The sequence below is a fragment of the Rissa tridactyla genome, chromosome 11 (assembly GCF_028500815.1).
Source record: "Rissa tridactyla isolate bRisTri1 chromosome 11, bRisTri1.patW.cur.20221130, whole genome shotgun sequence".
In the NCBI taxonomy this organism is placed as follows: domain Eukaryota; kingdom Metazoa; phylum Chordata; class Aves; order Charadriiformes; family Laridae; genus Rissa; species Rissa tridactyla.
The window spans coordinates 17,703,836-17,731,824 of NC_071476.1; the positions used below are offsets into that span (position 1 = coordinate 17,703,836).

The 27,989-nt window shown below is 37.8% G+C and overlaps 1 protein-coding gene across 2 annotated transcripts in view; it reads left to right on the plus strand.

The window, feature by feature from the left end:
* DOCK2 (dedicator of cytokinesis 2) overlaps positions 1 to 27,989 on the plus strand; it is a 198,930-nt gene that overhangs the window by 141,007 nt on the left and 29,934 nt on the right. For both annotated transcript variants that reach the window (XM_054217206.1, XM_054217207.1), the window contains 5 exons: positions 5,198 to 5,276; positions 10,507 to 10,607; positions 10,703 to 10,761; positions 14,514 to 14,662; positions 24,241 to 24,326. In XM_054217206.1, the coding sequence (XP_054073181.1) occupies positions 5,198 to 5,276; positions 10,507 to 10,607; positions 10,703 to 10,761; positions 14,514 to 14,662; positions 24,241 to 24,326 (474 nt within the window). The remainder of the gene's footprint in view (positions 1 to 5,197; positions 5,277 to 10,506; positions 10,608 to 10,702; positions 10,762 to 14,513; positions 14,663 to 24,240; positions 24,327 to 27,989) is intronic.

Below are 27,989 nucleotides of genomic sequence, written 5' to 3' on the forward strand. Positions count from 1 at the left end.
TGTCATTACATCAGTGTAATCACAGCTTTAGAAGACATAGCAGACGTGAGTTTGAGTCGATGCTCATAAATACCTAAGTGAATTAATTCAGCCTTCACCTCAGTATCTGGATTGCTCATCTCAAAGTTGAAGTGGTCAACCCCCAAATTTTAGATCTCGTGAACTTGAAAAGACATCGAAGAGGATCTCACTGCTGTTGGACCACTGCTTTAAAAGAATTCATGTGTAAGAGTCTGAGGAAAGGTCAATGCATGATTTTGGGGAAGGTTTCTAATTCTGTACCTGATTTAGGCACCTTTCCCAAAATAATTTTGTGGACCCAGAAGTATTTTATGTCTGAAAATAGGTGCAGAAAAAGGGCAGCTTTTGTGAAGCCGGCTAAGAACAGGCAATGCCAACTTAAGGGTTTTGGGGTTTGTTTTGTTTGACTGTAATCAGCTTTGTGTTTTATGCCGCAAGGAGTTGATGCACTAATTCTAACTTGTTTGCTAAAAATAACTTGGAGTTCCAGATCTATGTTTTAGGTTTATCACCTATTTGCATTTCAAAAGCAAGGACACCACGCAGACCTATTTTACTGTTAAATAGAGAGTCATCATCTTCTAAGGAATAGCCTTGAAATCCTACTTTGATTAACAATACGTTGTTTACAAATACAAAATTGTTTCTTTGCTCCATGCCAGCCTCTCTTTTTTTGTTTTGTTTGAGGGAGAATCAGTTTGAAATCAAATTTTTATCTTTGTTGGTCTTAAATTATTTATATCTGTTACTTACAGTACTATTCTATCCCTATTTAGAACATACATCTAAGTATTTGAAGCTACGTACTGTTGCATGGATCCTGTTCATTGGGCTTTCAAGCCAAAATTTGAAAGAAGTATCTCTGACAATACAATAAGGCAAAGCAGAAGCAGCAGGAAATTTAGGAAGGTGAAGGAGATAATAGCAGTGGAAATTATTGCGGGTAAAGGCATTTCAACAATTTTAGATCACAATTGTTAAAACAGATGAGAAATTAATTCCATATTAAGTAACTGTAGAAATGTTATCCTAATTAAACACCTGAAAGAATATCTTTGTAGCCCTGTCTGATGATTAAAATTAAGGGAAAACGTGACAAGAGGAGAAGGTTAAACAGAAAAAACACCTAATGGCATTATCTGAGTATGAGAAATCACAATCCCGTCCTTTGGTCAGTCTTGATCAGTCTAAACTTGCAAAGCAAAACTGAGCAGCAATCCCCAAGTTCCGAGCCAAGGTAAGCTCCAGTGATCTGTTACAGAAGCAAGGGAAATTAAGTTATATTACACTGTGACAAGACAATCCCTGTCAGTAATTTTTCTCAATAACTTCTTCTGAAGTCAGACTGTACCAGTGGTGTTTTTCTGAGCTGTTCCGGGGCACGCTTTTTTACCGTCTCTATTCTAACTGTATCTTCTCCATTGTGTCAGTTATAACTAATAACTGATGTTGTAAGGAATGACTTCTCCAATCAAATGACTAATTCTCTCCTTTTGGAGCAATGTTTAGTTCTTTAAATAGAAGATGCTCTCAGCAATAATTAAAATTACATTTTCCCTTGTTTTTGTCAAAATCTCAAAGTGCTTTATAAGTGTCTGTTAGGCTTTGTACTTACAGCTAGTTAATTAATACCCCTTTTTGGTGAAAGGGGAGACTGGGGCATATAGAAATGAAATCATTGAGGTAGGACAGTATGGCATTGGCAGCAGCCAGGAATAGAATTCAGACCTACTGCCTAAATGACTTCCAATGACAGAAATAGATATACCCTTTAGGCAAAATACAAGTGCATGAAAATATTTGGAACTTGACAGCCTGAAGTATTGCATGCTTCCTGCAAGTGTGTCATTCCAGTACGTCAAATAAAAGTATCTGTGAGAACGAAAGGGATATTCACAGAAGATAGCTTACGTGTAATAGTATCATTGTGTAGAATCCTGTAAATATTTTTAATATAATCATTAATTTTTACTGGACGTTATGTACCTCAGCATTTCTCAAGTGTCCGTGGGGCTTTTTATGTATGGGTAACGTTAAACCACAGGCTCTTCACAAAAATTTTAAATTATGACACACAAGAAATATGTCCATATTATTAAATAGATTTGCACTAATAAACTTCACGTGCATTTAAGTTAGGATTATTTCTACTATATCTTGCCCGATATTTCTGTGCTAAAAGACAAAGTACCTAACAGTGTAGTTTTTTTTTAATTTAAGACAAATTATCAGCACCACACCGCATCCTGCCCAAACAGGATCTTTAGGTGACGTGTTTCACCTGGTGCTGGAGTAATGTGTAAATACACAGAAGCTGGGAAATCTAAAAAAAGTCTCAAAAAAAAAATGGACACCCCTTTGTACCCCAAGAAAAGATGTTCAGAGGGAAGGGAAGTGCTGCTCTCTGAGCAGCTGAAGAGGAGCTGAAGAACTTGATTATGTGAATTGGCAAGAAATATATACTTTGTAAATCAAAGGAGAATCTAGAGCAATATAGTTCTACAGAAAAGACATGATACTACAAAGGCCTTGACCCAAAACTCCTGCTTGGAAAAGTAATGGGGACGCTGACAGACAGAACAAGCTGTGGGTGTCTGATTCTGCCTAGCTGTGTAATTTTTTTGTGCTGTCTAAAGTAGACTGTTCTTTTTAGAATCCCCTTTTTTTGCAAAATCTGAAACAGTTTGTGTCAAGCATCAGGCAGTTTTGTAGAGATAAATGCACCCATGCGAGTGAAGTGTTAGGGAAGAATGTGTTTATTTTCTTGTGGGTAGCGCGGGGCAGCTGGCAGAGGAAATGGCGTTTTCCAGAGTAAGAGTTGGTCGCATAAAGGGCCAAAAAGGAAGTACAGTGTCCCGTTCAGACCAACAGAGGCTAAAACTGCAGTGGGTACCCAGGGCAGTTCTGTGACTATACAGAGGTTTAGGAGAGTGGTGATGGCCTGCGAGAACAGTATTGGGCAAAATTAGGTTTCCTGAATTTGAGGTGATTTGCTGACACTCAGCATTTCACAGATCAGGCCCTTAATTCAGCTGGCGGGATTAGCTCGGCTAGCGTTACAAGATTAGACCAGGCTATGCCCTAGACTATTGGAAAGAAGCTCATCTGAACACGTGGGATGGTGCAGTAGAGCAGCACAGCACTCTTAGGAGTCCCTCGCCTTCCAATGCCAGAGTTTTGCTGTAGTAGTTAAAACTGTAGTGTCCCTCTGATCACATTAAAAAAAAAAAAAAAAAATTACTTTATTTCCTTGATCACATCAGCATTACAGAGGAATGTTACATGGATGGAAAGAAAATGTTCTTTAGGTTTTCACGAAGGATTTTTATCCTCGTGGAAAACCATAATCATAAAAAAGGATTTCAATGTGGCCAGTCAAGTTACTGCCCTGATGAAGCAACGCACTGCTTTGGACTGTTGCTTAGTGGTTAAATAGCATTCCCCATCACAAGCCTACTAAAAGCTGAACTTCTGCTTCACCTCCCTCATTAAGAAACTGAATTTAGCCCTTGCAAATTTTTTTTTTTTTTGTTGTGGTGGTGAGACTAAAATTCACGTCACTGACTATTCTGTTTCTGGTAGCGGCTCGTAAAGGGCTGCCCAGGGAACAGTATAACAACAGAGCTGGGAAGAAGTAACGCTGTTTGATGTGTTCTCCAGCCTCCAGTGACCAATGACATTTAGTAGTCCTCCCTTCGTAGGAATGAGTTGCACAGCTAAGCACGACTAGCATAAAAACTGTCTCGTGCTCATTTTGAATTCACATTCTGATTTTTCTTCAGTGCTCTCCAATGCTTGTATGAGAAACAGTGAACAGTCTCTCACCTCCATGGTACTGTTGATTTTATAGGTTGTACCGTATCCCTCAGCCACGTAAAGAAACTGGGTCTCAGGCACAATCCATTAAATGTGTTGGCTGACTGCTTTGTCACGTTTATTTTGCTTGTTTTCTTATCCCTTTTTTTTAATATATATATATATTTGTTTATCTTTTTTGAGATGAGAGACCAGAACACCACACAGAATCCAACATAAGGAGACAACATTCCTTTGACAGTAACATGTGGATATCCTGTGGTCTCTTAATCTTTGCTAATAATTTTAATTATTGAATTATTGCTTTTTCTGATGCTACTAAACACGAGGATGGTGGGGGTTTTGTGGACCTGTCTGTTATAACTAGTAGATCTTTTTCCTGATTGGTAATAGCTAGTCGACAGTCAGTCGTTGTATTTGAGCAGTTAGGATTGTTTTCCCCTTGTGTTCACCTCTTTCAGGTTGCAGTATGTTTGCCCTCAGAGTTTTTCCCATAGAAATATTTCAACTTAAAACTTGTAAAAATATTACCTATGAAGCAGAGGAAAATGGATTGTTTGTTTTCAAAGCTGTAAATTGAATGAAACTGAATTATTTAAATAAACTTTATAAATATTTAGAGATACAATTGATTTTTGTTTTACAAATGTACTGTGCTGGAAAGTTAGACAAAGAAATTAGCTTTAGAAATGTGACTTAATCTTGCTGCATTAATAACAAGTGTAAACAGGTGCTGCTTTCCAAGCCAGAGGGATAACATTCACACTCTTCCTCTTGGAAGAAATAATGGTATATTAATTCAGCTTTGGATGTGTTTTTATAATCAACCTGGGGAGGAAGATGAGCAGGGGTTTCAGCCTCCCCTCACCACCTGTGAGGAAACAGAAAGGCCGCACGTAGTATCTTTGAATTGGGAAAATGCAGTGGCGGCTCCTAACTCCTAATGTAAGTAGAGGAAGTCTTTCCGCTGTCAAACCCAGGAGGAGGAGGCAGTAACACTCTTGTAAGCAATTCCATTTTGTCACGTAGAAGGTAAAATTGTTTTTGAAAGAATTGTTCCCTGTGTTTTCTCAAGAACGCAATGCAGTGTGCAGCAGAGGAAAAGAAATGACGTTGTCTGAATTTTTCAATGGAGATCAAGAAACTTTTTGACAATTGTGTGTTTAATTTTTTTATGTATAACAGACTATAAATAACATGCCATTGCACAGACTGTCATCTGCTGTGTCCACGTATGTGTGAACTCTGCTTCTTGTAGTGTGTTCAGTGTTTAAATGGGCTTCCATCAACATCACGCATGGTTGGAATAGATTCCCAGAGATTACGTTCATTTACCTGTATCATTCCTTTTCTTTTTTAGGGTGTTCTTGAGAGCCATCAACAAATTTGCAGAGACAATGAACCAGAAATTTCTGGAGAATATGAATTTTGAGGTCCAAGTAAGTATTTCGACTTCTCAGTTGAGTTGAGGTAGTATGTGAGGTGTGGTCATTCCGGTCTGTCAGAGCCCCTTCGGGTACTTTATGTCAGTATCAAGATGGCTGTTGATTTGAGTGTGGCAGGATTAGGCCATCTTTGATATGACCTGAAAATTATACTTCAATTATTTATGATAAGGCACTAAACCAGAGGATTTTGTGCTGTGATTCTCTCAGAACCGGCAAGCAGAAAACTCATTTTTTCTTAGCCAGCCAAGTGCATTCAGAAAGGCGATCTTTGATGTGCTGCACGTAGCCCGTACAATGTCACTCCTATGTATGTAGGGCAGAAAGAGCTTAACTTTGTTTGATTCCTAGAGTATTTAGCACTTAGATTTTTATTTTTTTAACGTGTAGTCTTCCCTGATAAGTCTATTTTTATTTATTTATTTTCCTTTATTTTTAGTAGTTCTTTCTGAAATAATTTAAAATTAGCGTGGGTTATTATTTTTAGTTTACTCAATAGCATTCTTTGTAACTTAACTATTTGGTCATGCATTTTAGCATTTTACTGTATGTTTGACTTGCTTCAGATAAAAATGAAAATGTCTGTGGTTTTCATATTCATTAAATTGTTACTAAAATGTAAAGACAGTTTTAGAACCAGGATTTGTCACTAAATGCTGCCTGATCATGGCGAGTGCTATAGATGGAAAACACACTAGCAAAATATAGTATGAAAAATTATTGTATTTTACTCTTTATATTAATCGCAGCTAAGAGTAAATGTTTTAAGCTCAAAAATGCTTCCTGATCTAATCTAATCTTTAGATAATAACTTACTGACCCTAACCATGAAGTTCAGAGAAATTTCAGGGCTCTGCTGCCTTGATTTCTTGGGGTTTATATTTTATGGTTAATCTTGCAACTTGCAGACTGTTTTAAGTGATTCTGCTCTACTGCACGTGAGTGTTTAGGCTTACTATGTGAAAAACTATTTGGATATTGGTCTCTTGGTCCTTAACGTGAAATACCTCAGTCACGTGTAGCTACGGAGCAGTCACGTAAGCGGTTACACCAGAGTTTAAAAGACAATAGTAAAAAGAAAGGTAGAACATTCAGTTCATACTCACAGTGGCCTCCAAGTATGAAATGTAGAGCTTTTTCCTCATTTATTTCATGAAAACATTTGTACATTCAAAAGGTGTGACTTCACAAATGTAGGTATGTAATATGTTAATTAAGATTTTTGAATCCTAGGGAAGGATGTTTCATTTGACAAACTTTGCATTTCTTTTTAGTAAATATCCTTGCTGGAAACTCTCAAATCCTTCACGTATTTCTGATATAGCATCTTTTAGGCTATTTCAATTTGTTACCAACCAATTTGTAGTTTATCATTTCTGGAACACTTGATCATTTTTACTGCACAATATGTCAGTAATTTTTAAAAGCAACTGAAATAGATCTGGTGGACATCAGTATGCGTATGCTGCCAAAGCCACGCAAACTACTGTAAAGACTGTGTATCTGTCAAAATGTTATTAAGGTGTAACACTGCCTCTTTCAAAAGTTAAAGCAGCAGTCTACAGCTGGAACTTTTATTTCAGATAAGTTTCCTGTGGCAATTCTGTGCGCTCCAGGATGTTACCAAACAACCAGGGATGTTGTAGTTCATCTCTGAGCCTTGTATGTAGTTCAAGGCAAGGTGTTAATGCTTGCTCTTTTATTCGTGACTTGTCAAATATCTGGAGGCTTTGAGTAAGTGAAACAACATTATAGTCAATAAATAGATCCGTCTAAAGAATTCTGATACCCTTTTAATGTTCTTAAGAGACTTAAAAGTAGAACTCAGGGAGGTACCTTACGTTTCTTCTACGAATAAAAGCTCTGCAAACCTTTTAGCAGTCCTGTAAATAGACCTATTAAAAAAGCTGCTACTGGACTAAAGAAGGTCTGAATAATGCAAAGCATGTTTTCTTAATTACAAAAACACAAAACCACATAAAACCCCCACAAACCCCATTATTATCTATACGTATTCAGATCCTTGGTAGGTGAAGATCTAAATGTTTTAAAGGTTCTTTTACTGTTTTTCATGTTTACGTTTTTAGGAAAAAAAAACCCTATAAATCAGTGTCTTGCAACTACTCAGACTGTGAAAACGTGAATACAGAGAAGCACTTAAAACTAAAAATGTTATTAATTGAAATGAGAAACTTGAGAGGTCCTTTAGTCGGCCTTCTTCATTTTCTGAGGATCAACTTCATCCAAATAATTTCTAAGAAGAATTTTGCCAAACTATTGTAGAGCCTTTTATGCTGAGAGAGTAGTCTGTATCTTTCCTAAAGATAGTGGATGATCCTTGAAGTTACCAAATTTTCTTAAAATGCTCTAAAGCGTTGAGGCATAATGGAGAGGAACAAAGAGTGGAAATAGTAAAGGAGGAATAACTTCAACAGATTTTTCTAACAAAAAATTTGTCTTTTGAAGTCATAGCTTAAATTGTCCTACTCTGCAGTGTAAATCCATGTTTCTCCTACGTTATCAAAAAGAATTGAACAGAGACATCTGTAGCAAACCCCAACGGGTAAAAGGCATTAGTGCAAAAGGGGCCTTGGTTTCAGGGGGGTGTACGAAGGAGGCGGCAGCACTGTTTGCCTTTGGTAGTTACCCTGAAAAATCATCCACATCTCCTCCTCTTTGTGAGATGGCTAGAATACTAAATGACTTTCACGTTTTCCAATACAGCAGCTGTCATGTTTTCTAGGGGGCAGGCACCTCATGTCTGCTGAAAAAAAGTGGAATGAGAGATTCTTTTCTTTTGCGTTCCCTCTGCCCTTCTCTAGAGGGGTGCTGGCACGTCCGCAGCCCTCCCAGCCTGGGGCTGGCGTGGTTGGTGCGGTTGACTCTGCCAATTCCATCGCCATGTATTGAAGTGTTACAGCACAGGAAGGCAGCCTGTGCTCTTACTGTCAGGTGCTGCCTCTCAGTAGGAGTTTGCAATGAACAATTGATAGCTAATTACAGACAAGGTTCCTTCTCAGCTCTAGCTTTGTCTCCCGGTGCTCTGTCCCTGGGTGACAACTCGGCACTGGAGCTCATGTCAAGCAGCAAAGCTGAGTATCCCGCAAGTTAGAGCACGAGAGCCCTGGTCCTCTCCTGTCACTGCTGCTTCACTCAGCCCTGCCACATCCCGGTAGCTGCATGTCCAAATGCACAACATCGTAATGTTATTGTGGGCCTAAGATAAAACAAAGCAGGTCTCTCAAGTATATTTTTTTGATTTTTTAAAATATCTTTCTTTCAGCTTTTGCGATTTTTTTACTTTTGAGAGACTACTTTGTCTCACTGGGTTTTAAAGTTAGTTTTGGTACTTAAAAGCTTGCAGGTCCTTAACTTGAATGTGCTATTGAAATGCAAAGGATCGTGTCTTTTCAGCCATCTTTGGGAACGAATGGAAATGTATTTTATAAATAAGGATATTGAGTCTCTAGGGTGTATCTCTGACAGAGGTGGCATTTGAACTTTGAATTAAGTGAATAAATAGACCATTAACTGTAGTAATAAGGCTTCATGTTTCTTCCCGTAATCTAGAACAATTTGAGAAATTTTCCATTTTACTGGTGCAATTGGCATATGCAAAGTATATTCCCAACACATCAATAAATACAGCTTCTCAAGGGACTGAAAACTCTAAATTGGTCAAATTAATCTTTTAAAGTGTTTGATAAGGGGGGAAACCAGGCTTTTCAGGGCATAAATAACATCTATCCTGGGGAAAAATGCTCTGAATTAGTATGTACTGTTGGTACTGTCAAAAATTAGACATGAACATAATTCAAATGTTTGTATTAAAGGGGGAAAAAAGCTTCAGCCTTACTAGTGCTCATTTTCAAATGCGGTTTTTAATAAGGCTGTGGTTGGTTTGGGGGAATTCAGAGCATCTTTGAACGGTGTGATACGTATGAGATTAACAACTGGCCCCAGTGAAACGCTGTTGAGCCTGTGTGTCTGCACCAGGGTAACTGCTCTCTGGACTGTAAATGCTTAAAGGACAGAAAGAGCCCTCCTAAGGGCTTTTAAATGAGCAAGTCTATGAAGGAGGGCTTTCCTTGGGCCTCCGAGGGAGGAATAAATGAAATGCAGGATCTTCACATTACAGAGGGAGTTTGAGGATTTTATTTATTGTAGGAAATACCTGTGTTTTTGAGTTTTTTTTTGTGTGCTGATATCTATTTTTCCTGGTTATTTGTGCACAAGAGAGTTTTCCAGGTTATAAAGGACAGAGGTCACTGAAATTTTTGATGAAACGTTATCTTTCTTAGCTGATTAATGTGGGTTCCCAACCTGGGGTTGTATTTCACCATTCAAAATTGAGAGCTCTGTAGTACTGTTATACGTTTTGTTTCCATCCTTTAAATTACCACTGAATACATTTACTGTTGCCTTTCTGCTGTCTGCTTGATGCCTACTACCTACATTTTTACATGCAGCTGAATTTTTAAGAGAAGTATCTAAAGCCATTGCTGACTGCTTAGAAGCTTCTGAAAATAGTATTTACTTCCTTGAATCGTGTTTCCTAGTGAAGTTCCTTTTTCCCCTTTCCTTCTCTAGCGTGAGCGCGTAGTACCTCGCTTTGACTGTCTGGAGAACAAGTCATTTGCTTTCAGAAACAACGGGTTGTGCCCTGGAAATATAAGGGGTTTTCTTCTAGTTCAAGTTACATGGCTCAGGACTAATAGTAGTTATCTAGGGATGTCTTTTGTCCTTGTTTCATGTAGAGAGCTCTTAACAAAATATATTGGAATGTCACACGAATCGTTTTTGAATTAGAATCCAAAGAGAAGCCAGCAGATACCTTTTGAAGTAGTTCTCGAATCCAGTGTAATTACATTGGGTGCCTTTAGCTCCAGGTTGTTAAGATTCACCGGCATGTAAGATATTTCACTGGCCCTGCTCTGGTTCATGGCTTAATGTTGGTGGCTAACGAATCTCATATGAATCTTTTTTAGCAATATTTATTCAGCTGCTCTGTCTTAAGAGCAAATGTGTAGTTGTGGTTATTAAAATTCATCTTTCTTGCTTTTCTGCTAATAGCATAATACTAATGATGTACATCTTTGCATAATATAAAAATCTCGTGTTGCTTGCATCATTTGGTTTCATAAATTATTAAGCATTATGCATAGTTTAATATTATTCCTGCTTTTCTCAAAACTGTTGTCATTTCCTTATATTCAATTTACAGCTGTGGAACAACTACTTTCATTTGGCTGTGGCTTTTATTACCCAGGATTCACTACAGCTAGAAAACTTTTCTCATGCAAAATACAACAAAATCCAGAACAAGTAAGCAAAAATGTATACTTTTAGCTTATGTCTTTAACTTTATAGTAAAGTGATGATAAAGATAATGATACATTTCATATTTCTTTTTTTTCTAGATATGGAGATATGAGACGTTTAATTGGCTTTGCTATCCGTGACATGTGGTACAAACTTGGTGAGTAGGCAAATGAACTTAATTGCAGCTGAATCCATAGCGTATTGCTCGTTTCATTCAAAAATATCTGACATGAATTGCTTTTGTAAGTATTTCTGCTATTTGAACTTATAATATGTTTTCACTTCTGTGATGAAGCTTGGAACTGATGTGAGATACTGTTCGACTCCTGCCTATTTTTTATTTCGAAGAGAGCTCCCAACCTTCTCTCAGATTTCAAAGATGGCTGAAATCAGAAGATTTCAGAAACCTTATTTTGCTGAAATTGAGAACCAGAAAAATTTTCCCTGAGAAGGTTACCGCTCAGGCTGAAGCTACATTTCCAGAAATTAGTAGGCTCATATTTGGAAGCTGTTTGGATTAAAATTCAAAAATGTTTTTACATTTATTGTACAGTTGTGTCCTGCTACTGCCCCTTTCAGAGCTCATAATAGAGGAAACAATAACGTATTGTTCTATGAAAATATGTATTATAGAGGGGTTTTTAAATATACAATGAAGACAATTATGATGATACTTATGATTATACTTTGAAATGTAAGCTGAGTGTCTAATTTCAGCCAGTTAATCATGAAAAGAGTAGATTTCATCAGTTTAACAACAGAAAGAAGACAGAGAAAAAGGCTTTTACAACCATTCTGTCTAAGATCTCTTGACCGCAAGCCAGTTCTGGACTTTTGTTCCCATGTGCCACTTTAGTGGAGTGCTGAGCACAAGCTAACAGTATTTTTCCCTATTTCCTGAGGTCCTCATTGTTCTGACTCAGCTAAAATGCAGGAAACTTCATCCAACTTGTGTAATCTCTATGTATTAGAAGTTTATATTTTAAGAATGGTGTGGAATCTTCTCAGTGCCTGCAACAAAAGAGCATTTTTTTCCCAGTAGTATCAATATTTTTTGCATGTTATTCAAATTTCATCAAAAGTACACCCACAGTATCTGAAATTTGAAGATACTTGAATTAAAAGGATTGCCTTTCTGCATACAAGGCAAGATTTAAAGTGATTGGCTGGAAGTGAATGGGAAAGGAGAATTTATTCTGAACTAAATACCAAGCATACAGAAACCAACACACAGAATTAAAGTGGACAGTGCATTGTTTGCCTTCCTCTGCTATATAGTCTACTGGTTTATTCATAAATACAATGCAGTGCAGCACACATCTTTGTCTCCCCTGATATACCGTATTTATTGCAAAGAAACGTCATCTCAAAATGGGGATATTTTCTTCCCTCAGTGAGGTGGCAATACCTCGTGTAGAGGCAAAAGTAATTCCGTGTTTCCCCTTTTAGCGTGTTCACGTTCTAGTAGTCACCTTTCCTCTCGCCTCTGAGTTGGCCCAGTAAGTTTTGCAGTGTGTTACAACCTCTGACGCAGCAATGTTGCGAGGTAAATAAGCGTTGGAGAGGCCATAATGTCACACTATTACACAAGGAAGCCAACTATGATTTTCAAAAAGCACTGAAAGTGATTGTTATTAACTGTAGAACATTTGTTTTATCTTGGAAAATTTTTGCAAAGTTCTTCTATTAGGACACGTGCAATTTCTTTGATCTCTATTAAAACGTTCTAGTTTCAAGGTGTAGCATCGTATCAGTGCTTGCCTGGAGACTTTGGATGTTTTCATCACCTTGCACATACTCCTTCTGCTGACATATACCCCTTTCAGTTTTTCTTTTCTTAAATTTTTTATTTTAGTATTTTTAGTAGAATTTTTTTTAATGAATCAGTATACTCTCATGTATCAAAAAGATGTACTCAAGATTTCAAAGGATTTGATACTTCTGCTGAATAATTGGCGGACTCTCAAATGTTTTCAGCATAGTCATTAATTTTCTAGTTTAACACTATTGTCCTTTTTAATATTGGTAGGTGTAAATTTGAAATTAATTGTTTTCAAGTGAACTCTTGATTCTAGAGCCATTAACATCTGTTTGTTAACATAAAATTTCAAGTTTTCACTGTACTACAAAGTACAACAAATCTTGCAGAAGAACTCTGCCACCTGTGTGTATTTGAGGTTTGCTCTTTGCATCCTACTTACGCTGAATCTGAGAGTCTGTGTTAAAAACAGCAAGCGCGATGGCTTTATAAAATTTTAAGGGCCTTTAGCAGTTTTGTCTAGCATAATGTTGAAGACCAAAGGATTGTTTTCTAATATCCAAATGCATTATTCATTTATTTAAATAATATTGTCTTATATACCCAATGGAAAAAGCGAGGCATGCAGATTGAGAAATGTTTCAAACTAATATATAATAGTTCTCACTTAATAATACATGTCCCTTCCATTTATTCTCAATAATGTCAGGCTCTTTTCTGTAGCTTTAACAAAAAGTGATCTGCATTCTGAAAAGCAGTGGAGCATCTTAAGTATAAACCACATTTGAGGGATACATACACGGCAAGATTGAAACAGGCAAATGCTTGTCAGGATCTCATACTGTGACCTCGAGAGAGCCTTTCAAATTATAAACTGACTTGCCTTGTGCTCTGGGGCAGATGATCTTCCTTTGTCCACTTCAGCCGTTCAGTCATTGTGAGGCTGGAGGAGATGTCACTCTTGATTCCTGAAATGGAAATAACAGGTGCTGATGGCCAGATAGTCTTCAAAAAGCCTTTTTTTTAATATATATTTTATTTATTTAAAGATGTGTGCTAAGGTCTTTTGGTTTTAAGTGTAAGATTAGTCTCCCGGTCACCTAACTGAAAGTTTCTCTTTTCTACTCATTGAAGAGGATTGTGTGGGAGAGTGAAGATTTTTAGAGGTGAATGGATAGCTACGTAATGCATGAATTTCTGTGCGTTTCAACAATTACAGACCTGTAAGGTCTAATACATCTAGGTATTGGAAGTTATTCAGTTGTCCTAAGATTCTTTTCAATCTTATTGACATTACTGATTTAAGTAGGATTAATAATGATTTTAAGCATCCTGAGTAGAAGAAAAAACCACTGAAGTCATGGTTCCGTTATGCTTAGAGTTACGTTAGTCTGGCAACCATATGCGAGGAAAATCAGAATCAGATTACTGTTTAGTTATTGAACAAGTCTAATTGTTCATGAGAATGTTATCTTTTTACAAGGTTTAGACAGTATTGACATTGTTACGCAGGTCGTTGGATTTTGATGCTGGTCTGTTCCACATATCAAATTTTTTTCTTCCCCAAAATTAATCAGCATTTGAAGAACATCTTGGACGTGGTTGAATTTTTTGCAGATTTGGATGTTCGTTGGCAGCTGATGTAAGACTTGTGCTACAAGATAACTTTGTGGGGTTTTAGGAGTTGTGTAGATAGGGTTTCTGTTATTGCTTTCAATGTTGGATGCTTTGGTTTGATTTATTGGTTGCAATGTTTGATGTTGTTACGAAACAAAAGCAAGTAATGTTTTTCTCCTTGATAAGCCAGAAAGGTTACACCATGTGGCGCTCCCATAGTGATAGAATATGGGGGATTCTTAGGTTTTTTTATCACTCCAGGTATTCAAAAGGAGATGTCAAAAGCTGAAAAACTGAAATGTTCACTGAACATGTTAACTAAGCTGGCATATGTATTTCTGGCATCTTAGAATGAGACGATATCCATTAACATGCTTAACAGCTTTTGAGAAGGAATGGAGATGAGTGGCTAAGTTGTAAGACTTTACCAACATAGGTGATTTAAAACACTGCTTTAAATGATTGCATGTCCTAAATGTTTCCCTAATTTTTTTTTTCTCTCCTTTCAAATAACCAATTTGTGTTTGTTTCAGGCCAGAATAAAATCTGCTTTATTCCGGGGATGGTTGGACCCATCTTGGAAATGACTCTTATTCCAGAAGTTGAACTACGAAAAGCCACAATCCCTATTTTCTTTGACATGATGCTGTGTGAATATCAAAGGACAGGAGAATTCAGAAAGGTAATTACAAGCACTCTGTGTGAAAATGCATTAAAATGCCATGTGATCCATATCTTTCTGCTAAATCTTTGTTGTGTGGGCTTTTCTGATTACAGAAAGTAAAATCCAAAATATTAAGAACAAAAGGAAGAGCTCTTGTGCAAGTGAGAGTGGGCTCTCTAGAGTCATTTAGTTGGACTTAAGTAAAACTTTCTTCACAATGACAGCAATAATGCGCTGGAATTGGCACCCAGAGAGGTTGCAGGATTTTTATCACAATTTTCAAACTTCTACTGAAAAAGATTCTAAGCAACAAGACATGATATTGAGGGCAGCCCTCGGTTAAGTAGGGGTTAGAATTAAATGACCTCTAAGGGTGCTCTCTAATCTAAATTTTTCATTAAACCCCTTCCTTGTAACATAGATATTGATAAGACAAAGCTTCCGATTTTTAATACAGAATATCTGACAGAAGTAGCAGTGAATAGTTAATTATCACATTTCTCAGGAAACTCTAACTTTTTAAAGGATTATTGTGAGAGAAACAACCACTGTCAATAGCTGGCATTGCAAAAATGTTCTCTACAGTAATTTTGAAAAGAAAAATTATTCTTAAATCACAAGTATTAAATATTTTTGACTGGTGGAATAGAAATAAGGATGGTGGGATAGGACATTTGGGAATGTAATCTAAATCTGCCACCGCTTGCTGTGTCTTCCTGGGCAGTGAGTATCTGTCAGTGTCTTTCCTAGCTGACTTTTCCATTCTCTGCAAGCTCTTTGGGCATACGCTTCCCTTCATGGGAAGTTTTACATTGGACATTCAGGCTTTGTCGTTACACAAATTGATTCAGAAGACTGTGTGTAATGGTGAGTGGCAAACAAAAAGTTGTAATTTTAGACATCCGGAGGAAAGTGAATATAACTACGTGGCTCCTGTACCCAGCTATGTTTCATACTTTAAATCATGTGGGGCATTTCTGTGTCAACTATGTGTGGAGCAAACGGGCAGATGGATTTTCTGTTTTGGTCTATATTCCACAAATCGCAAAGCAAAGCTTTTGATTCAAGGCCAAGATTAAAAACCACTTTGCGTCTGTGCATCTGTTCCCTACGTGTCCTAATAGTCCTGTATTTGCCTTCTTAAAATGTTTTCCTGCTCTTGGCTTATATTTCGTCTCTTGGGAGAGATGCACAGATCTAGACAGACCAAAAATCCTCAAAACTCATCAGTCATACTGACTGATTAAGAACATCAGCTTAGGAGCCTGGAAGATGCCAGACACTTAGGTGACCCTTAAATCACTTCTTATGCTAATACAAATAAGTTTCAGGTGACATTTTTTTTGATGCCGAGGAACAAGGACATTCATTTTATTGCAGCTTAAAAATAAGAGGTAATTTTTATCAGATGGCACTGTTTGATAATTGAGCAGCTGAGTCTCATTGGATTCTAATGTTCTGCTTTAGAAATTGTGATCCAATTACTGGTCAAGAATTGTGGGGTTTATTCTCTCCTTTCCTGTGGATGAGGTAATTAAGATAAATTTCCTAAACTTGGATCTGTAAGTTTGCCAATTCTGCTGCTTTAAAAAAAACGCATTTTAAAGGGAAGGCACATTAAGTTTTATTACTTAAAATTGTTGCCATCTTAATTAGAAAAGGCAAAGAATTAATATGAGCGGAAAATCATTTGATGCACAAACACGTAAACTCTAGCTTTTGCCAGTGGACAATTTTCATATACAGATTGGCATTTAGTATTATAAAGGATATTTTCTTAAAGCTCTAATATAAAATTTTGAGAATCATAATGTGTTATTTCAAGACTGCCTTAGGCACTCGGGAACCTAGCTTGACATTCAATTAAAACATAATTTTGCTGAACTTAAAAGTAAATAATTTATTTCTAATCTAATCCTTTCTAATGAGAGAGGGGGGAAAAAAGCACAAACAGGGACATTTTCACTAGTTGAGTCTGTGCTGGCACTGGAACTAGAGCTTGTCTGGTGTCTGACACGTAATTTAATAAACTTTACCAAAAAAGATCGATTTTGTTAACTTGATGTGGACTGTGCTGAGACATCAGCGTGGCAGTGCTCCCGCCTGGGTGGACAGACGTGTTACGTTGCTGCTAGCTCAAAAGTCTGTGTCCTGCTTTATGTACACGATATATGTGTGATCAGGATAGAAAGGTATTCAAATTCATCAAACAGGAATTTTATTTCATTTGGCTATTTCTAGGAAGTCAACTAATCCCAGAGAAAAGAAAACTCCACCTCTGGTTATCTCAAGAATGACGTACTGTACATCTGTATTGAATGGAATGGGATATGTACGTAGGCGTATGGCATACTAAGGCATTTTTGTCACAATCCTTGATTTTACTTTGCACATGTAACTTCCAGTCACCCAGAAGGAATGTTATATAAGTTTGTAATTTTAAGTCTAATTGAAGAACTAGGGAAGAAGCCATTAATATCTACTAATTGTAGCCATCAAGGCTCTGTCTGTCATTATCTCAGAGAGCTAGGAATCTTGGAAATGCCATTTATCCAACTCTGTTCAGTGTCTGTGGATAGAATTAGTCCTCCAAATATATCTTCTGCTCCACAGATAGAGGGAAGCTTGTTGCCTCTCTGTTGGACACATGATATTAAAAGAACCCCATCCTCCAAATGCTGATCATCCATCTTTCCTTGAAAGGAAGACTTCCCTAAGCAAGACACATCATCAAGCAATCTAGTAATATTTGTTCTAACTGAGAATTTGAGACCAAAAGCTGGAAAAGACTTAAAAAGAGAGATTAGCTCTTTGCAGAGTAAATGAAAATACTGAAATAAACATGGATTCAAGTTACATTAAGGATTTAACTTGGCTTAGGAAAGATTAATTCATCTGTGTTTATATTTTCAGCCAAATAAGTAAATCTGTTCATGTTTGGTATTTTCAATTTAGTGTCTCTCCTTGGTTCCAGCAGTTGCTGAAGCCATCTGGGGAAGTTTTCTCTATTTGCATCCCTTCCTGACTCTTGCTGGTCTGTGTCAGAAAATCGTGCTGACGGATGGCGTGTTCTCGGGCTTACACAGCTATTAGTTGGGTTAGAGGACAGATATTTATTCTTAGTCAGCCTATTGGAGTCTTGTATCTTTCTGAGCTACTGGCTGTAAAAGGTTACTACATGGGTGAATATAGGTGTTCTCAGCAAGCTCCTCTGGTGCAAGTGATTTATCATTGCTGTAAATACCCGTGTTTCTTACTCTCAGTTCTTGAAATTTTATTATGCGTGAGGATTTCAGAAGGATGTGAGATCATCTCGTTAGCAGAAACCAAGTTTGTACGGCTTGGTGCTTCAGACCGGTCCGTGTATAAAAAATGGAGATCTTTCGTGCTTTGGTATTGAAGTGTGTTTGGATATGGAGATTTCTTGAATCTATTAGATAGACAAGCAGGTGGCATTGAAGCCAAATTAGTGCCAGTGACAATTAGGCACACTCTGTTTAAGTTAGAGGAGAAATACCCCTTCCAGGGCTTAATTTTGGCACAGACACCTTAAAACTTTATTCTATATTTCTGCCAACTTTTTTATTTATTTTGGTTCAAGGAACCGGCTTGTTTTGCAGCTCGTTGAGAAACTGCAGGAAAGATGCTTAGGAAGAGGTTTTTTTGTTCAGATCCAGCATCTGTGAAATTATTGCCTCTTAGAGAAGTAATCAATTCTCTACCTGCTGAATCAGTACTAGGAAGGATTTAAGAGCTGGATGATTTTTAACTGGTGCTTGACTTGCACTATATTCACAGATTTCTGTCTTACTCCAATAAGTCCGCAGACTTCAGCTCTAGAAAATGACTGGATTGGATGTTTTTGTTTAATATTGTCTTGTCTTGAAAGTGCCCTGTAGCTATGTTACCCACGTTACTAATACACATATATATACTAATACATATATTACTTACACATAGAAATGAATTCTGAGCCCTTTAAACTTCTTTTCCAGCCTGGACCAGCCACAGTAATGTTTTTTTTCCTGTTTCTCTGTAAATCAATGATAGCTCTTTATTCTCTAGTACTGGTATAGTATGTGCTGTTTCACTGGCAATCTTTAATTTGTATTTTAATTACAGAGAAAGAGCTAATATTAGAGTAGCAAAACCTGCCAGTAACAGGACAAAGAATTGTTCTGGATCACAGACTATTGGTACTCCCAACAAAACACAATTCTTTGTGGCCTGCAAAGAGAAAACAAGGTTCCCTTTTATTTGACACTCCTATTAAAAAATAATTAAGAAATAGTACTAGTGTAGTAGTCCTTTCCTTCTACTTAAATCAGAAAATAGGATTTCTGTTTCTACTGAACAACTTACAGTTTTCTCTGAGAACATTTTGGGAAGTGTCTCTTAAACGGAGATGCTGAGATCTGAAATCATTAAATGTTTTGAGGAACAGTGTAGAGCCTATTCAGTAGCCACAGAGATGAAACATTCACTGCCAACTTCTGTTGAAACACCGGATGAGTACGTGCTGTGGAGTTACTCCTGTTCTGCTATCAATGGTTCCCATGTGCATACCGTACAGGTGTCCAAATTCACATTCAGCTTGACCTTTTCCATGTAGGCATCCCACTGATAATAAAAAGCAACCTATTTTCTCAATTTTCCCCTTCATCCAGACAGCAGAATATTTTAACCATTCTGTGCCCATTTAAAACAGGGCTATTGGTTTCTTCATGAACATTATTTTCCTACAGAGTCATCTTAAAATCTGTTATACCTGCTGCTGAGCCGGAGAAGTCACCTGTCTGTGCCATTGTATGGCATGTATGCAGTTTGTACCCAAGTTCTTGTGTCTCACATCAACCCTGTGAAGCATTAAAATATTTCTATTTGAAGCGTATCTGCCTGGTGCTGCATTATAACCGTACGAACAGTTATAGTTCCACACATCTACAGCTGTGGTTTTGTAGTTTTGACTTGGTCTGAGAAATATGAAGTGGTTGAAGTTGCGCCTTCCTCCCTGCCCCTCTAGAAAAGAAGCACGTATCTTTATTGCCTGATTTTCTGTATCTAGCTTTTTGTGTGATGAGTGTAGAAGTTAGGCCACCCAAGACAGTGTTTCAAGCTTCTTGAAAGCAGCGGCAGCCCACTTCAGTCTTCTGTCTACAGAGCAGCTACCAGCATCGGGATGACCTGGTAGGTGTGGGGCTGGATGCACAGCTTCCCGCTGTCTTTGGTGAGTACTGCTTGAGGAATCCTGGTGGCGGTTCTTCTGGTGTGCAGCTCGCTGCTGGGAGAGGGTGAAGCCTGAGGAATCCTACAGCGAATGGGTAGCAAGCATGTAGTATCTGTCAGTTATCTTAAAACTCTGAATTTATGTGGATTTTTTTTTTTTTAGGTTGCTCTTAGGAATAGATCTAAGGATGTTTAAATAGAGCTTTTTACATATTATGTAACTTTCAAATCTTTTTGTTTGAGAAGTTGTTTTAACACAATTGCACTTGATTTTAGGGGCAAAATCATTTGATTTGCTTATATTCTGGAATAACTTTGATGTTTGACATGTGCTGATCCTGTTTAGCCGAATCTCAGGACAAAAATGAAGGATATCAGATATTCAGGAGAAAAATGGGAATTACTTGGCCTTTGTTCTTGAGAAATGCTGAGTAATTTTTCTGGATGAAGAGTTTTAATCGTGACCTACTTGAAGGAAGTACATGTAGTACCATGTTTTCAGTTAGAATGTCACGTTCTCTGCAACTGAAGGAACTGTGCCTCCCAAAACATGTCTGAAAGATACGCGTGACCTGCTTGGGGTTCTGAGGGGAAGAACTATTTTGTTATATGTACCCTTGGGCTTGGCTTCTTCAGCTCAGGGCTGAACTTTTTGATGAGGATATATTTAGAGTATGGAAAAATATCTTGCATTGCAGTTATCTGCAATTATTACCACCTCTAAAATACTATAGAAATTCTTTCTACCATGAAAGGCTTCCAGTTCTCTCATGGGGTGATCTGGAGCCCAGTCTGCCAAAGCTCTCAATTACACAGAAACACTCCCCGGAGAAAACAGAATTATTCATATACTGAAAACTGTGTGAAAGAAAAAAAAACACGAACATTTTCTGTTTTACTACAGTGGTGAATCCTCTGTCTTTTTTATAGTGCTTTTAATAATTATATCCACGTAAAGCAACAGAGCTTTATTTCAATGTAGATCTCATAGCTTTTTAATGCTTTCTCGGTGCCTCTTGATGGGTTAATGGCTTGTCTGGAACCTTGTGGTAGGTCCTTCCCACCTCCCTTTGAAAATGTTATGGCAAGGTTTCTTTTCTCTGAAGCCAGATCTTTCTTGGAGACAAACTTTGGCGTAGCACCTGGCACAGTCTGGTTTAGACTTATTTCCTGTCGTTCTCCAATGGATTATCTGCAGCCTTCCGCACGTTCCTCTCACTAGCGCGTGGGCTTACTCTTGGAGCACGAGCGATCTTCCATTTCTAGTGTAGCTCCAGGTGACTCAGATGGCTCCAGAGCAAACATAAACAAGCGGGCTTTCCTTTCTGCTGCCTCACCACGCGGTATGGAACCATGTGAAACACTCAGTACTTACATGAAATATTAGAAATAAAAAAAATAATATAAGTTTTGCCACACCTGAGTAATTTATTCATACGATATTCAAAGATTTTAGTAGAAATATTGGGGTGAGGGCATTGAGATGTGTTGTGACTGCATAAAGAAGACATTGACAGCCACATTAGAAAAGTTTAAAAAAGTGTTGGTATTAAAAACTTGTAATTCTCTCACTGTGCAGGTTCTTTACAAATCGCTATCAAGCTGTTTTCTCATCTGATGATATCTGAACATGATACAATTGGTTGGAGGAGAACAAAAAATGGCTATAGCTGCACTAAGACTTTGAGATTCACGTCTCGCCCTTCTTTCAGCGGGATCCCAAAATGAACCAGCAGCTTAGGGACAGGGTTTGTCGAGGCTGTCAGCAGCGCTAAAAGCCCAGACTGTGAATCAAGCTGATGAATATTGGAATGCTTTTATAAATTTTAGGGTTTTCATATAACAAGCCAAAAAGAGATGTCAAGGAATGAAGAATCAAAGAAAATGATCATGCAAGAGGCTTAGAAGCGATGACGGTGTTCAGGAAAAGCTGAGCACAGAGCGAGGTCAAACTGGCTTAGGTGACCAGAGAATAAATGTATTGCCATTGCAGCTAGAGCTCGAGAGGGGTTAATAGAAGAATGGCTCTGCCTTGAAGGGGATTTCCATCAATGATGTGCTTACATTTGTGCTGAGTTTCCAGCCTGCAGGTGCAAAAAGATACCGGCTTCTTCACAGCATAATATTTGAAGCTTGGGAGAAATTATGCTAATGGACTGGCTGCCTTTTAGTGATTTATTTTTATTTTACATCTTAAAACCTGCAGCATTTTAATATTTATTGCCGCTAAGCTTATTGAAATAAATTATTTTCTGCCATGCAATATTTTTATATTAAATTAATTTTAATTATTTTTCTGTTTTCCACTATTGAAATAACCAGTTAGGTTGTTTTAAAACGCTTGAATTTTTTAGTCCTTTTTAAAAAAAATTGTTTCACATCATGTCTGAACAGCAAAAAAAGGCTAGAACAGACAGTAATTTGGTTCAAAATGCCTTGGTCTACACTGGGCAATATTAATGGAGTATATTTTCCTTGCAACCCTCTCCCAGTAAATTTCCAACTGACTTTTTCTTCGGGTTTTTCTGTTGTTGTTGTTGGTTTTTTAATTCTTCTGTGGCGCTTTTCATTTCGTATTGAGAAAAAAAAACAACTCATCTTTTGTATTTGTGTTACAAGTATGATACATAAATATCAACTATTTGAGGACATATTTCAACCTGCAAATCTTAATGCTTTAAGGTGCTTGGAAAAGGTGGGGGGAAGGAAAAAAAACCCTAAACAAATCATATGCATGTACTAGAGTTCCCAGGTTTTAATTGCCTGGACCTGAATGCAGCCTGCATCGTATATGGTAAAGGCATCGGTAACTAATTACAAATTTGGATCTAACCACGTTAGGTTGGATTAACCCTTTCAAAATGATACAGCAGTTTCCTGTGTATGATGTATTGCAAAGGCTTTGAAATGACAAATTACATTCATGTATTTATATTGCAATAACACAATAACATTTTAAAGAGGCTTTATATAATGAAGGTATGATGCTGCAAAGTGCTGGGTTAAAATATAATCGGACATGCGTTTGCATTTCTTGAAGAGGTAATGGTATATTGCTATGGTCTGTTAGCTAGAAATTCTCCAGAGGTGTTGCCAGAGTTTATTACACTTTAAAGATGTCAGGCTATTGTCATTGACAATTTGCACACATATTTGTAACAACAATTTTGCAGGTTGGCATTAGTTTCCCAGATAATTTTTCTTTACCTCTGACAAACTTTAAAAATAGGTTTTATCTTTTTCTGAATATTGTGAGATATTGTTCCCTTGCTTAATTATGTAAAACTACCCGGAGATACAGGGTGTAACAGGAACAGCAAGTAAATAATTTAGAAAACATCTTCAGATATCCAGCTTCAAGGAATTTATTATAAGGCCTGAGCCCAGTAGTTAAGCTGAAGTTTCAAGGCCGACTGTGCAGACTGGGATGTGGCGCTTCTCACGGAAAAACTTCTTTACAGTGAGGGTGACAGAGCACTGGAACAGGCTGCCCAGGGAGGGTGTGGAGTCCCCTTCTCTGGAGATTTTCAAGACCCGCCTGGATGCAGCCCTGAGTAATGTGCTCTAGGCAATCCTGCTCTAGCAGGGGAGTTGGACTAGATGATCTCTAGAGGTCCCTTCCAACTCTGAAGATTCCGTGATTCTCAGTAAGCAAAGTTTGGGATAAAAGGAAACCTTTTAATTTGGCCTTGGAGTTCTAAGAGTTGGCTGACTAGTGATAGCTAACAAGGTGTGACCAGTGGAGACGTATTAACAGGTTTTCTCTCTTCATATGCGCACAAGCTGCATAGGTTCTTTTTCAATTTGGAGAGGGGCAAAGGGTACTTTCTGACCTTACAAGTAGAGAAATGAGGCTGATGATGGCTCCAAATGAAGCAGTGGCACAACTGTAAAGCAAAACTGAAAAAATGATGCAGTAGAGAGGAAGGAATACTACTAACTGCTACTAACTACAAAAATAGCTTCCTTGCTGGTTTTGTTTACATGTCGCTGTTTCCTAATTAGGGTCTAGATAGACCTAACAAATAACAAGTAAATAGGGTATCGCATACTGTAGGATTGTTCCTATTTTATCTGGTTGACAGTCATTCTACTTACTCTGAACCCCTGCGTTTCAAATCAGAGATGTTCTATGAAAACCCGTAATGCAGATACTGTAACCCGTTTCCTCAGGTTCTTTTATCAGTTTGTACTAAGAAACAGGTACCTGGAGATAGTCAGATGTGCGCTGTTCAACCGGAAGATATTCACGTGTTTAACCCTTGGGAATATGTGATATAACTCTACAAAGAGACTCTCTTGATGCTATATTGCGATGTGTTTGACCTCTGGGTATCTGCTCAGTGTTTTGATTGTTCTTTCTTTATTAGTTTGAAAATGAAATCATTTTGAAGTTGGACCATGAGGTGGAAGGAGGACGAGGGGACGAGCACTACATGCAGCTCTTTGAGTCCATGTAAGTAGCGCATGAGAAGAAATGCCTTCAGGATGTGGTTTCATCTTGCAGTCCTTACCACTTCTCAAGTTGGTAACCTCACTTAAGAATAAAATAGAATCTTAGCAGCTTTTTTTATGAAGGGACTGGCAATAGCATACTGTTTCGTTAAACCTGGTTTGAAGTGTAGTTTTGCTCATTGAAACTATTTTCATGGTTGTTTTTCAATATTTTGTGCTCCAGCTAAATTATGAAGAAATTATACCTAACCTGCAGTTCTCTATCCAACTTTCAAGCCAAGATAATTAAATATTCACCCCACTTTTTAGTCTTTCCCCATTTTTCTTTGTAACCTTTCTTGGTTTTATTTCACACTAATAAGAAGGGATTTTAAAATGCCTTACTTGCTTTTCCTGATGTCTAGATTGGACTCCAATTCTCTAAATTAACACGAAGTGACTATCCTGGGATGAGAATATTGCAAAGTGCTACAGTTTAATAAAAATATTTCTAACAATCCCAAAGCCAGATATAGCATCTCCTGCTTTTCTTGGCCGCCCTTATTCAGTTTTATTCTCAGACTTACTAGCGGTGTCTTCACTTGTGGCAGGTTGTGTGTGTGATGTTTCAGGCAGCGCTGGAATCCCTGGGCCTGCCCCTGAGAATTTGTTCCTAGCTTTTGCCTTAGACTGCAATAGTGAGAAACTACGTCACCCATCATACACTTTCTCAAGCACTGGGAACATAATAGTTATTAAGCAGTTAAGCATAGGCTTTGTGACATTTGAGTGTGTATGTGTTTGCTCTCAAAGCCTGCTACCTTGGATAGATTGTATTTTTGGGTAGGGGGTAGCAATCTGCAAAATCACATCCCTCACTAGGGGAAGCATTAAATCTTTGTGTATACCACAGTGGATAAAGGTCTACTTTCAGTGACAACGTAATTTTGTAAAAAATACTGAATTATATAATAAATAATATGTGTACATTATCATATAAACAATATGTAATTAGATTCTAATCAAATAGCATAATTTAAAAGAAACGTTGTTTAAATAAAACATAATTGAAATGTTTGCTATATTAGTTTAATTACTGTCCTATGAGGAGGCAGATAAAATATAGAGAGGCAGACTTGAAAAAAGTAAAATTACTGACACTTTTTAAGCAGTCTAAAACTATTCTTTGAAACTGATAACACTGGCAAGGACAGATGAAGTTTAAAAAATGTGTCTTTCGCTTCCTAACATGCAATGACTACGTCAACTGAGAGCAATAAAGTAATTTTTCAATTTTGAATGTTTACTGTTTGACTTCAAGTGTTGGGATAGCTAAGAGGAGATGCAGAGATGTTCAGACTGGCTCTTGCTATGACCAAAAACAGGCCTGTAAGCACATAGTTTCCTTAACCACACTGCTGCGATGCCTGCCTGAACCGGCGCTACAATTCATCATCTCCGGGGCTGGGCATTCAGCTGACACAGAGGACATTTATTGCAGTGTTAAACTTTCCTTGCTACTAGTAAGTTTTTTGCCAAACATCCATACTAAATCTTCCTTGCCTCAGTTTATGCCAATTATTTCTTGTTTTACCCACAGGGGACATAAAGAATCATTTATTCTGCTTCTCTTTGCAGCAGCTTTTAACAAATTGGAACGTTGCTGTCAAGTGTCCTTTGGTCTTCTCTTTAGGGTAAACAACCTCAGTATTTCAGTTTATCACATGCAATGTTTTCCGGACATTCCTACAATGTCTACATCTATTTTGAAATGCTACATTGCCTTAAAGCTGGCAAGAGTATTCAAACCGAGAGTTTATCAATGCAAAGAGAAAAGCTTCCTTCAGATCTTGTGTATGAGACTCTTTGAGGTTTACTTTTTCTGACCTGTGTAACGTTGTTCGCATGTCTTGTTTGCACTTTACTCTTACATTCATATTTTTCTAGCGAACTGGTACCTATCCAGTTAAACCCCATCTCTCAGCAGTGCAGTTAAATAGTCTCATCAGATATATTACATAGTATTTGATCTTTCTGTCTTTCCTAGGAACCCTTTTTTCTTTGACATATCTGTTTTTTTCCTCTTGATGCTCTCCCGTGTTCTACAACACTTCAAGGTTTCCATGTTTCTAAAGATGTCACTTCATATTATCTCCAGATAATATTTTTTTGTTCCATCCTTAAGTTGTTTAATGATGCCTGTAGAGGGACAGTTGAAGCGGAGGCTGGTGACTTGTTTGTGGTAGGACCCTGTTCTCTTCTCTCTGTTGTTTTTGTTTGTTTGTTTTTGTTTAGAATCTTCCTGCCTTCACACCTTCCAAAGCAGGGATTTCAAGCCTCTATCCTCAACTCCCCATTGCAACTGGGTAGGCACCCGGTTAAACTGGGTCCAGATTTATTCATTTGCTCATATTTGCATCAACTAATTTCCTGTAACTGTCCGCATTCCTGCACAGTTCCAGTTGCCACCTGAGTGCAGCTATTTGGCAGTAGTCAGTGACTGCCCTGTGTGTTGATGCTCACCCAGCTCTGTATCCAACACTTGCCCACACTGCTTGGTTGCTGGGAACTTCCCCAGGCCCAGTAAACTAAATCGGACCAGCAGAAGTTTAATCGCTGCCTTGCAGTTGTCATAGTCCTAAATGTTAGCGTGCGCTGTGGCAGGGTTGTGTGCTAATGGATGCTGTCCCAGACGACACCAAGGAAGAGCCGGGATAGTATGGAACAGATGGGAGGCTGTTCTCAGTAGGCAAAATAGCCAAGGCTGCCCTGTTTTGGGAACTGGAGGGAAACGTAGCTATACGGGCACAAGTTGTGCTATGCCACTTTTCCTCAGGCTCAGAAAATGAGTTCTGGCATGTTTTAGTTACTAATATAGGCACAACAGAATAGAGCATTTGGAAGCTTTCCAGCTCCCCATCATATCAGTGGCCCGTGTTGTTTTCTTGAGCTTTATTGAAAATATTTTTTATTTTAAAACTTCTATTTTATTCAAACTCTGTTTAAAAATTCAAAGGTTTCTTGCTCCCTCCTGGGGAGAAAAAAAAAAAAATCTTCTAAAATTTTTATGGGTCCTTTTTATTTGGGTTATTGTATAAGGCTGAGCAAGACAACTTTTTAAATCTTCCCTCGTGAGACAGGTATTGCTCGCTCCCGCTCATTTTGTAGTTGTTCTCTGTGTGTACTTCAGTTCATCTTTAGTGACTGGAGTTATGTACTATATCCTGGGTGAGATGTAGCAATAGCTTCTGTTTTACGTCAGTGTTTTTCTGCTTGTATTGGAAGGAAATGTGATGTCTTGGTGACTCAGGTTCATTTCACAGCCAACTCATGTCCACAGCTCTGCCTTGTTTGCTGTCGCTCCAGGGGAACCTATGGCAAAAATTCATTAGAGTCACTGAAATGGTGGCTGTACTTTCCTTTGTTAGCATTTTATCCTGTTTCTGATACTTACACGTGTAAAATAACCCCATTTTTCCTGTATAATATTAAAAATGCTAATGACAAAAAATGTTAGAGAGTCCCAATGGAAAATCAGAATGCTAAGAAGAGGAAACAAGCTCTTAAGGAAAGAAAGAAAATAATGCTTAATGAGATGCTGGTAATCATTTCATAATGTTTAAACCGTTAAACTTTGAAAACCAAGGTATGATAAAGACAAAGCTCCTAAATCACTTCAGCAATT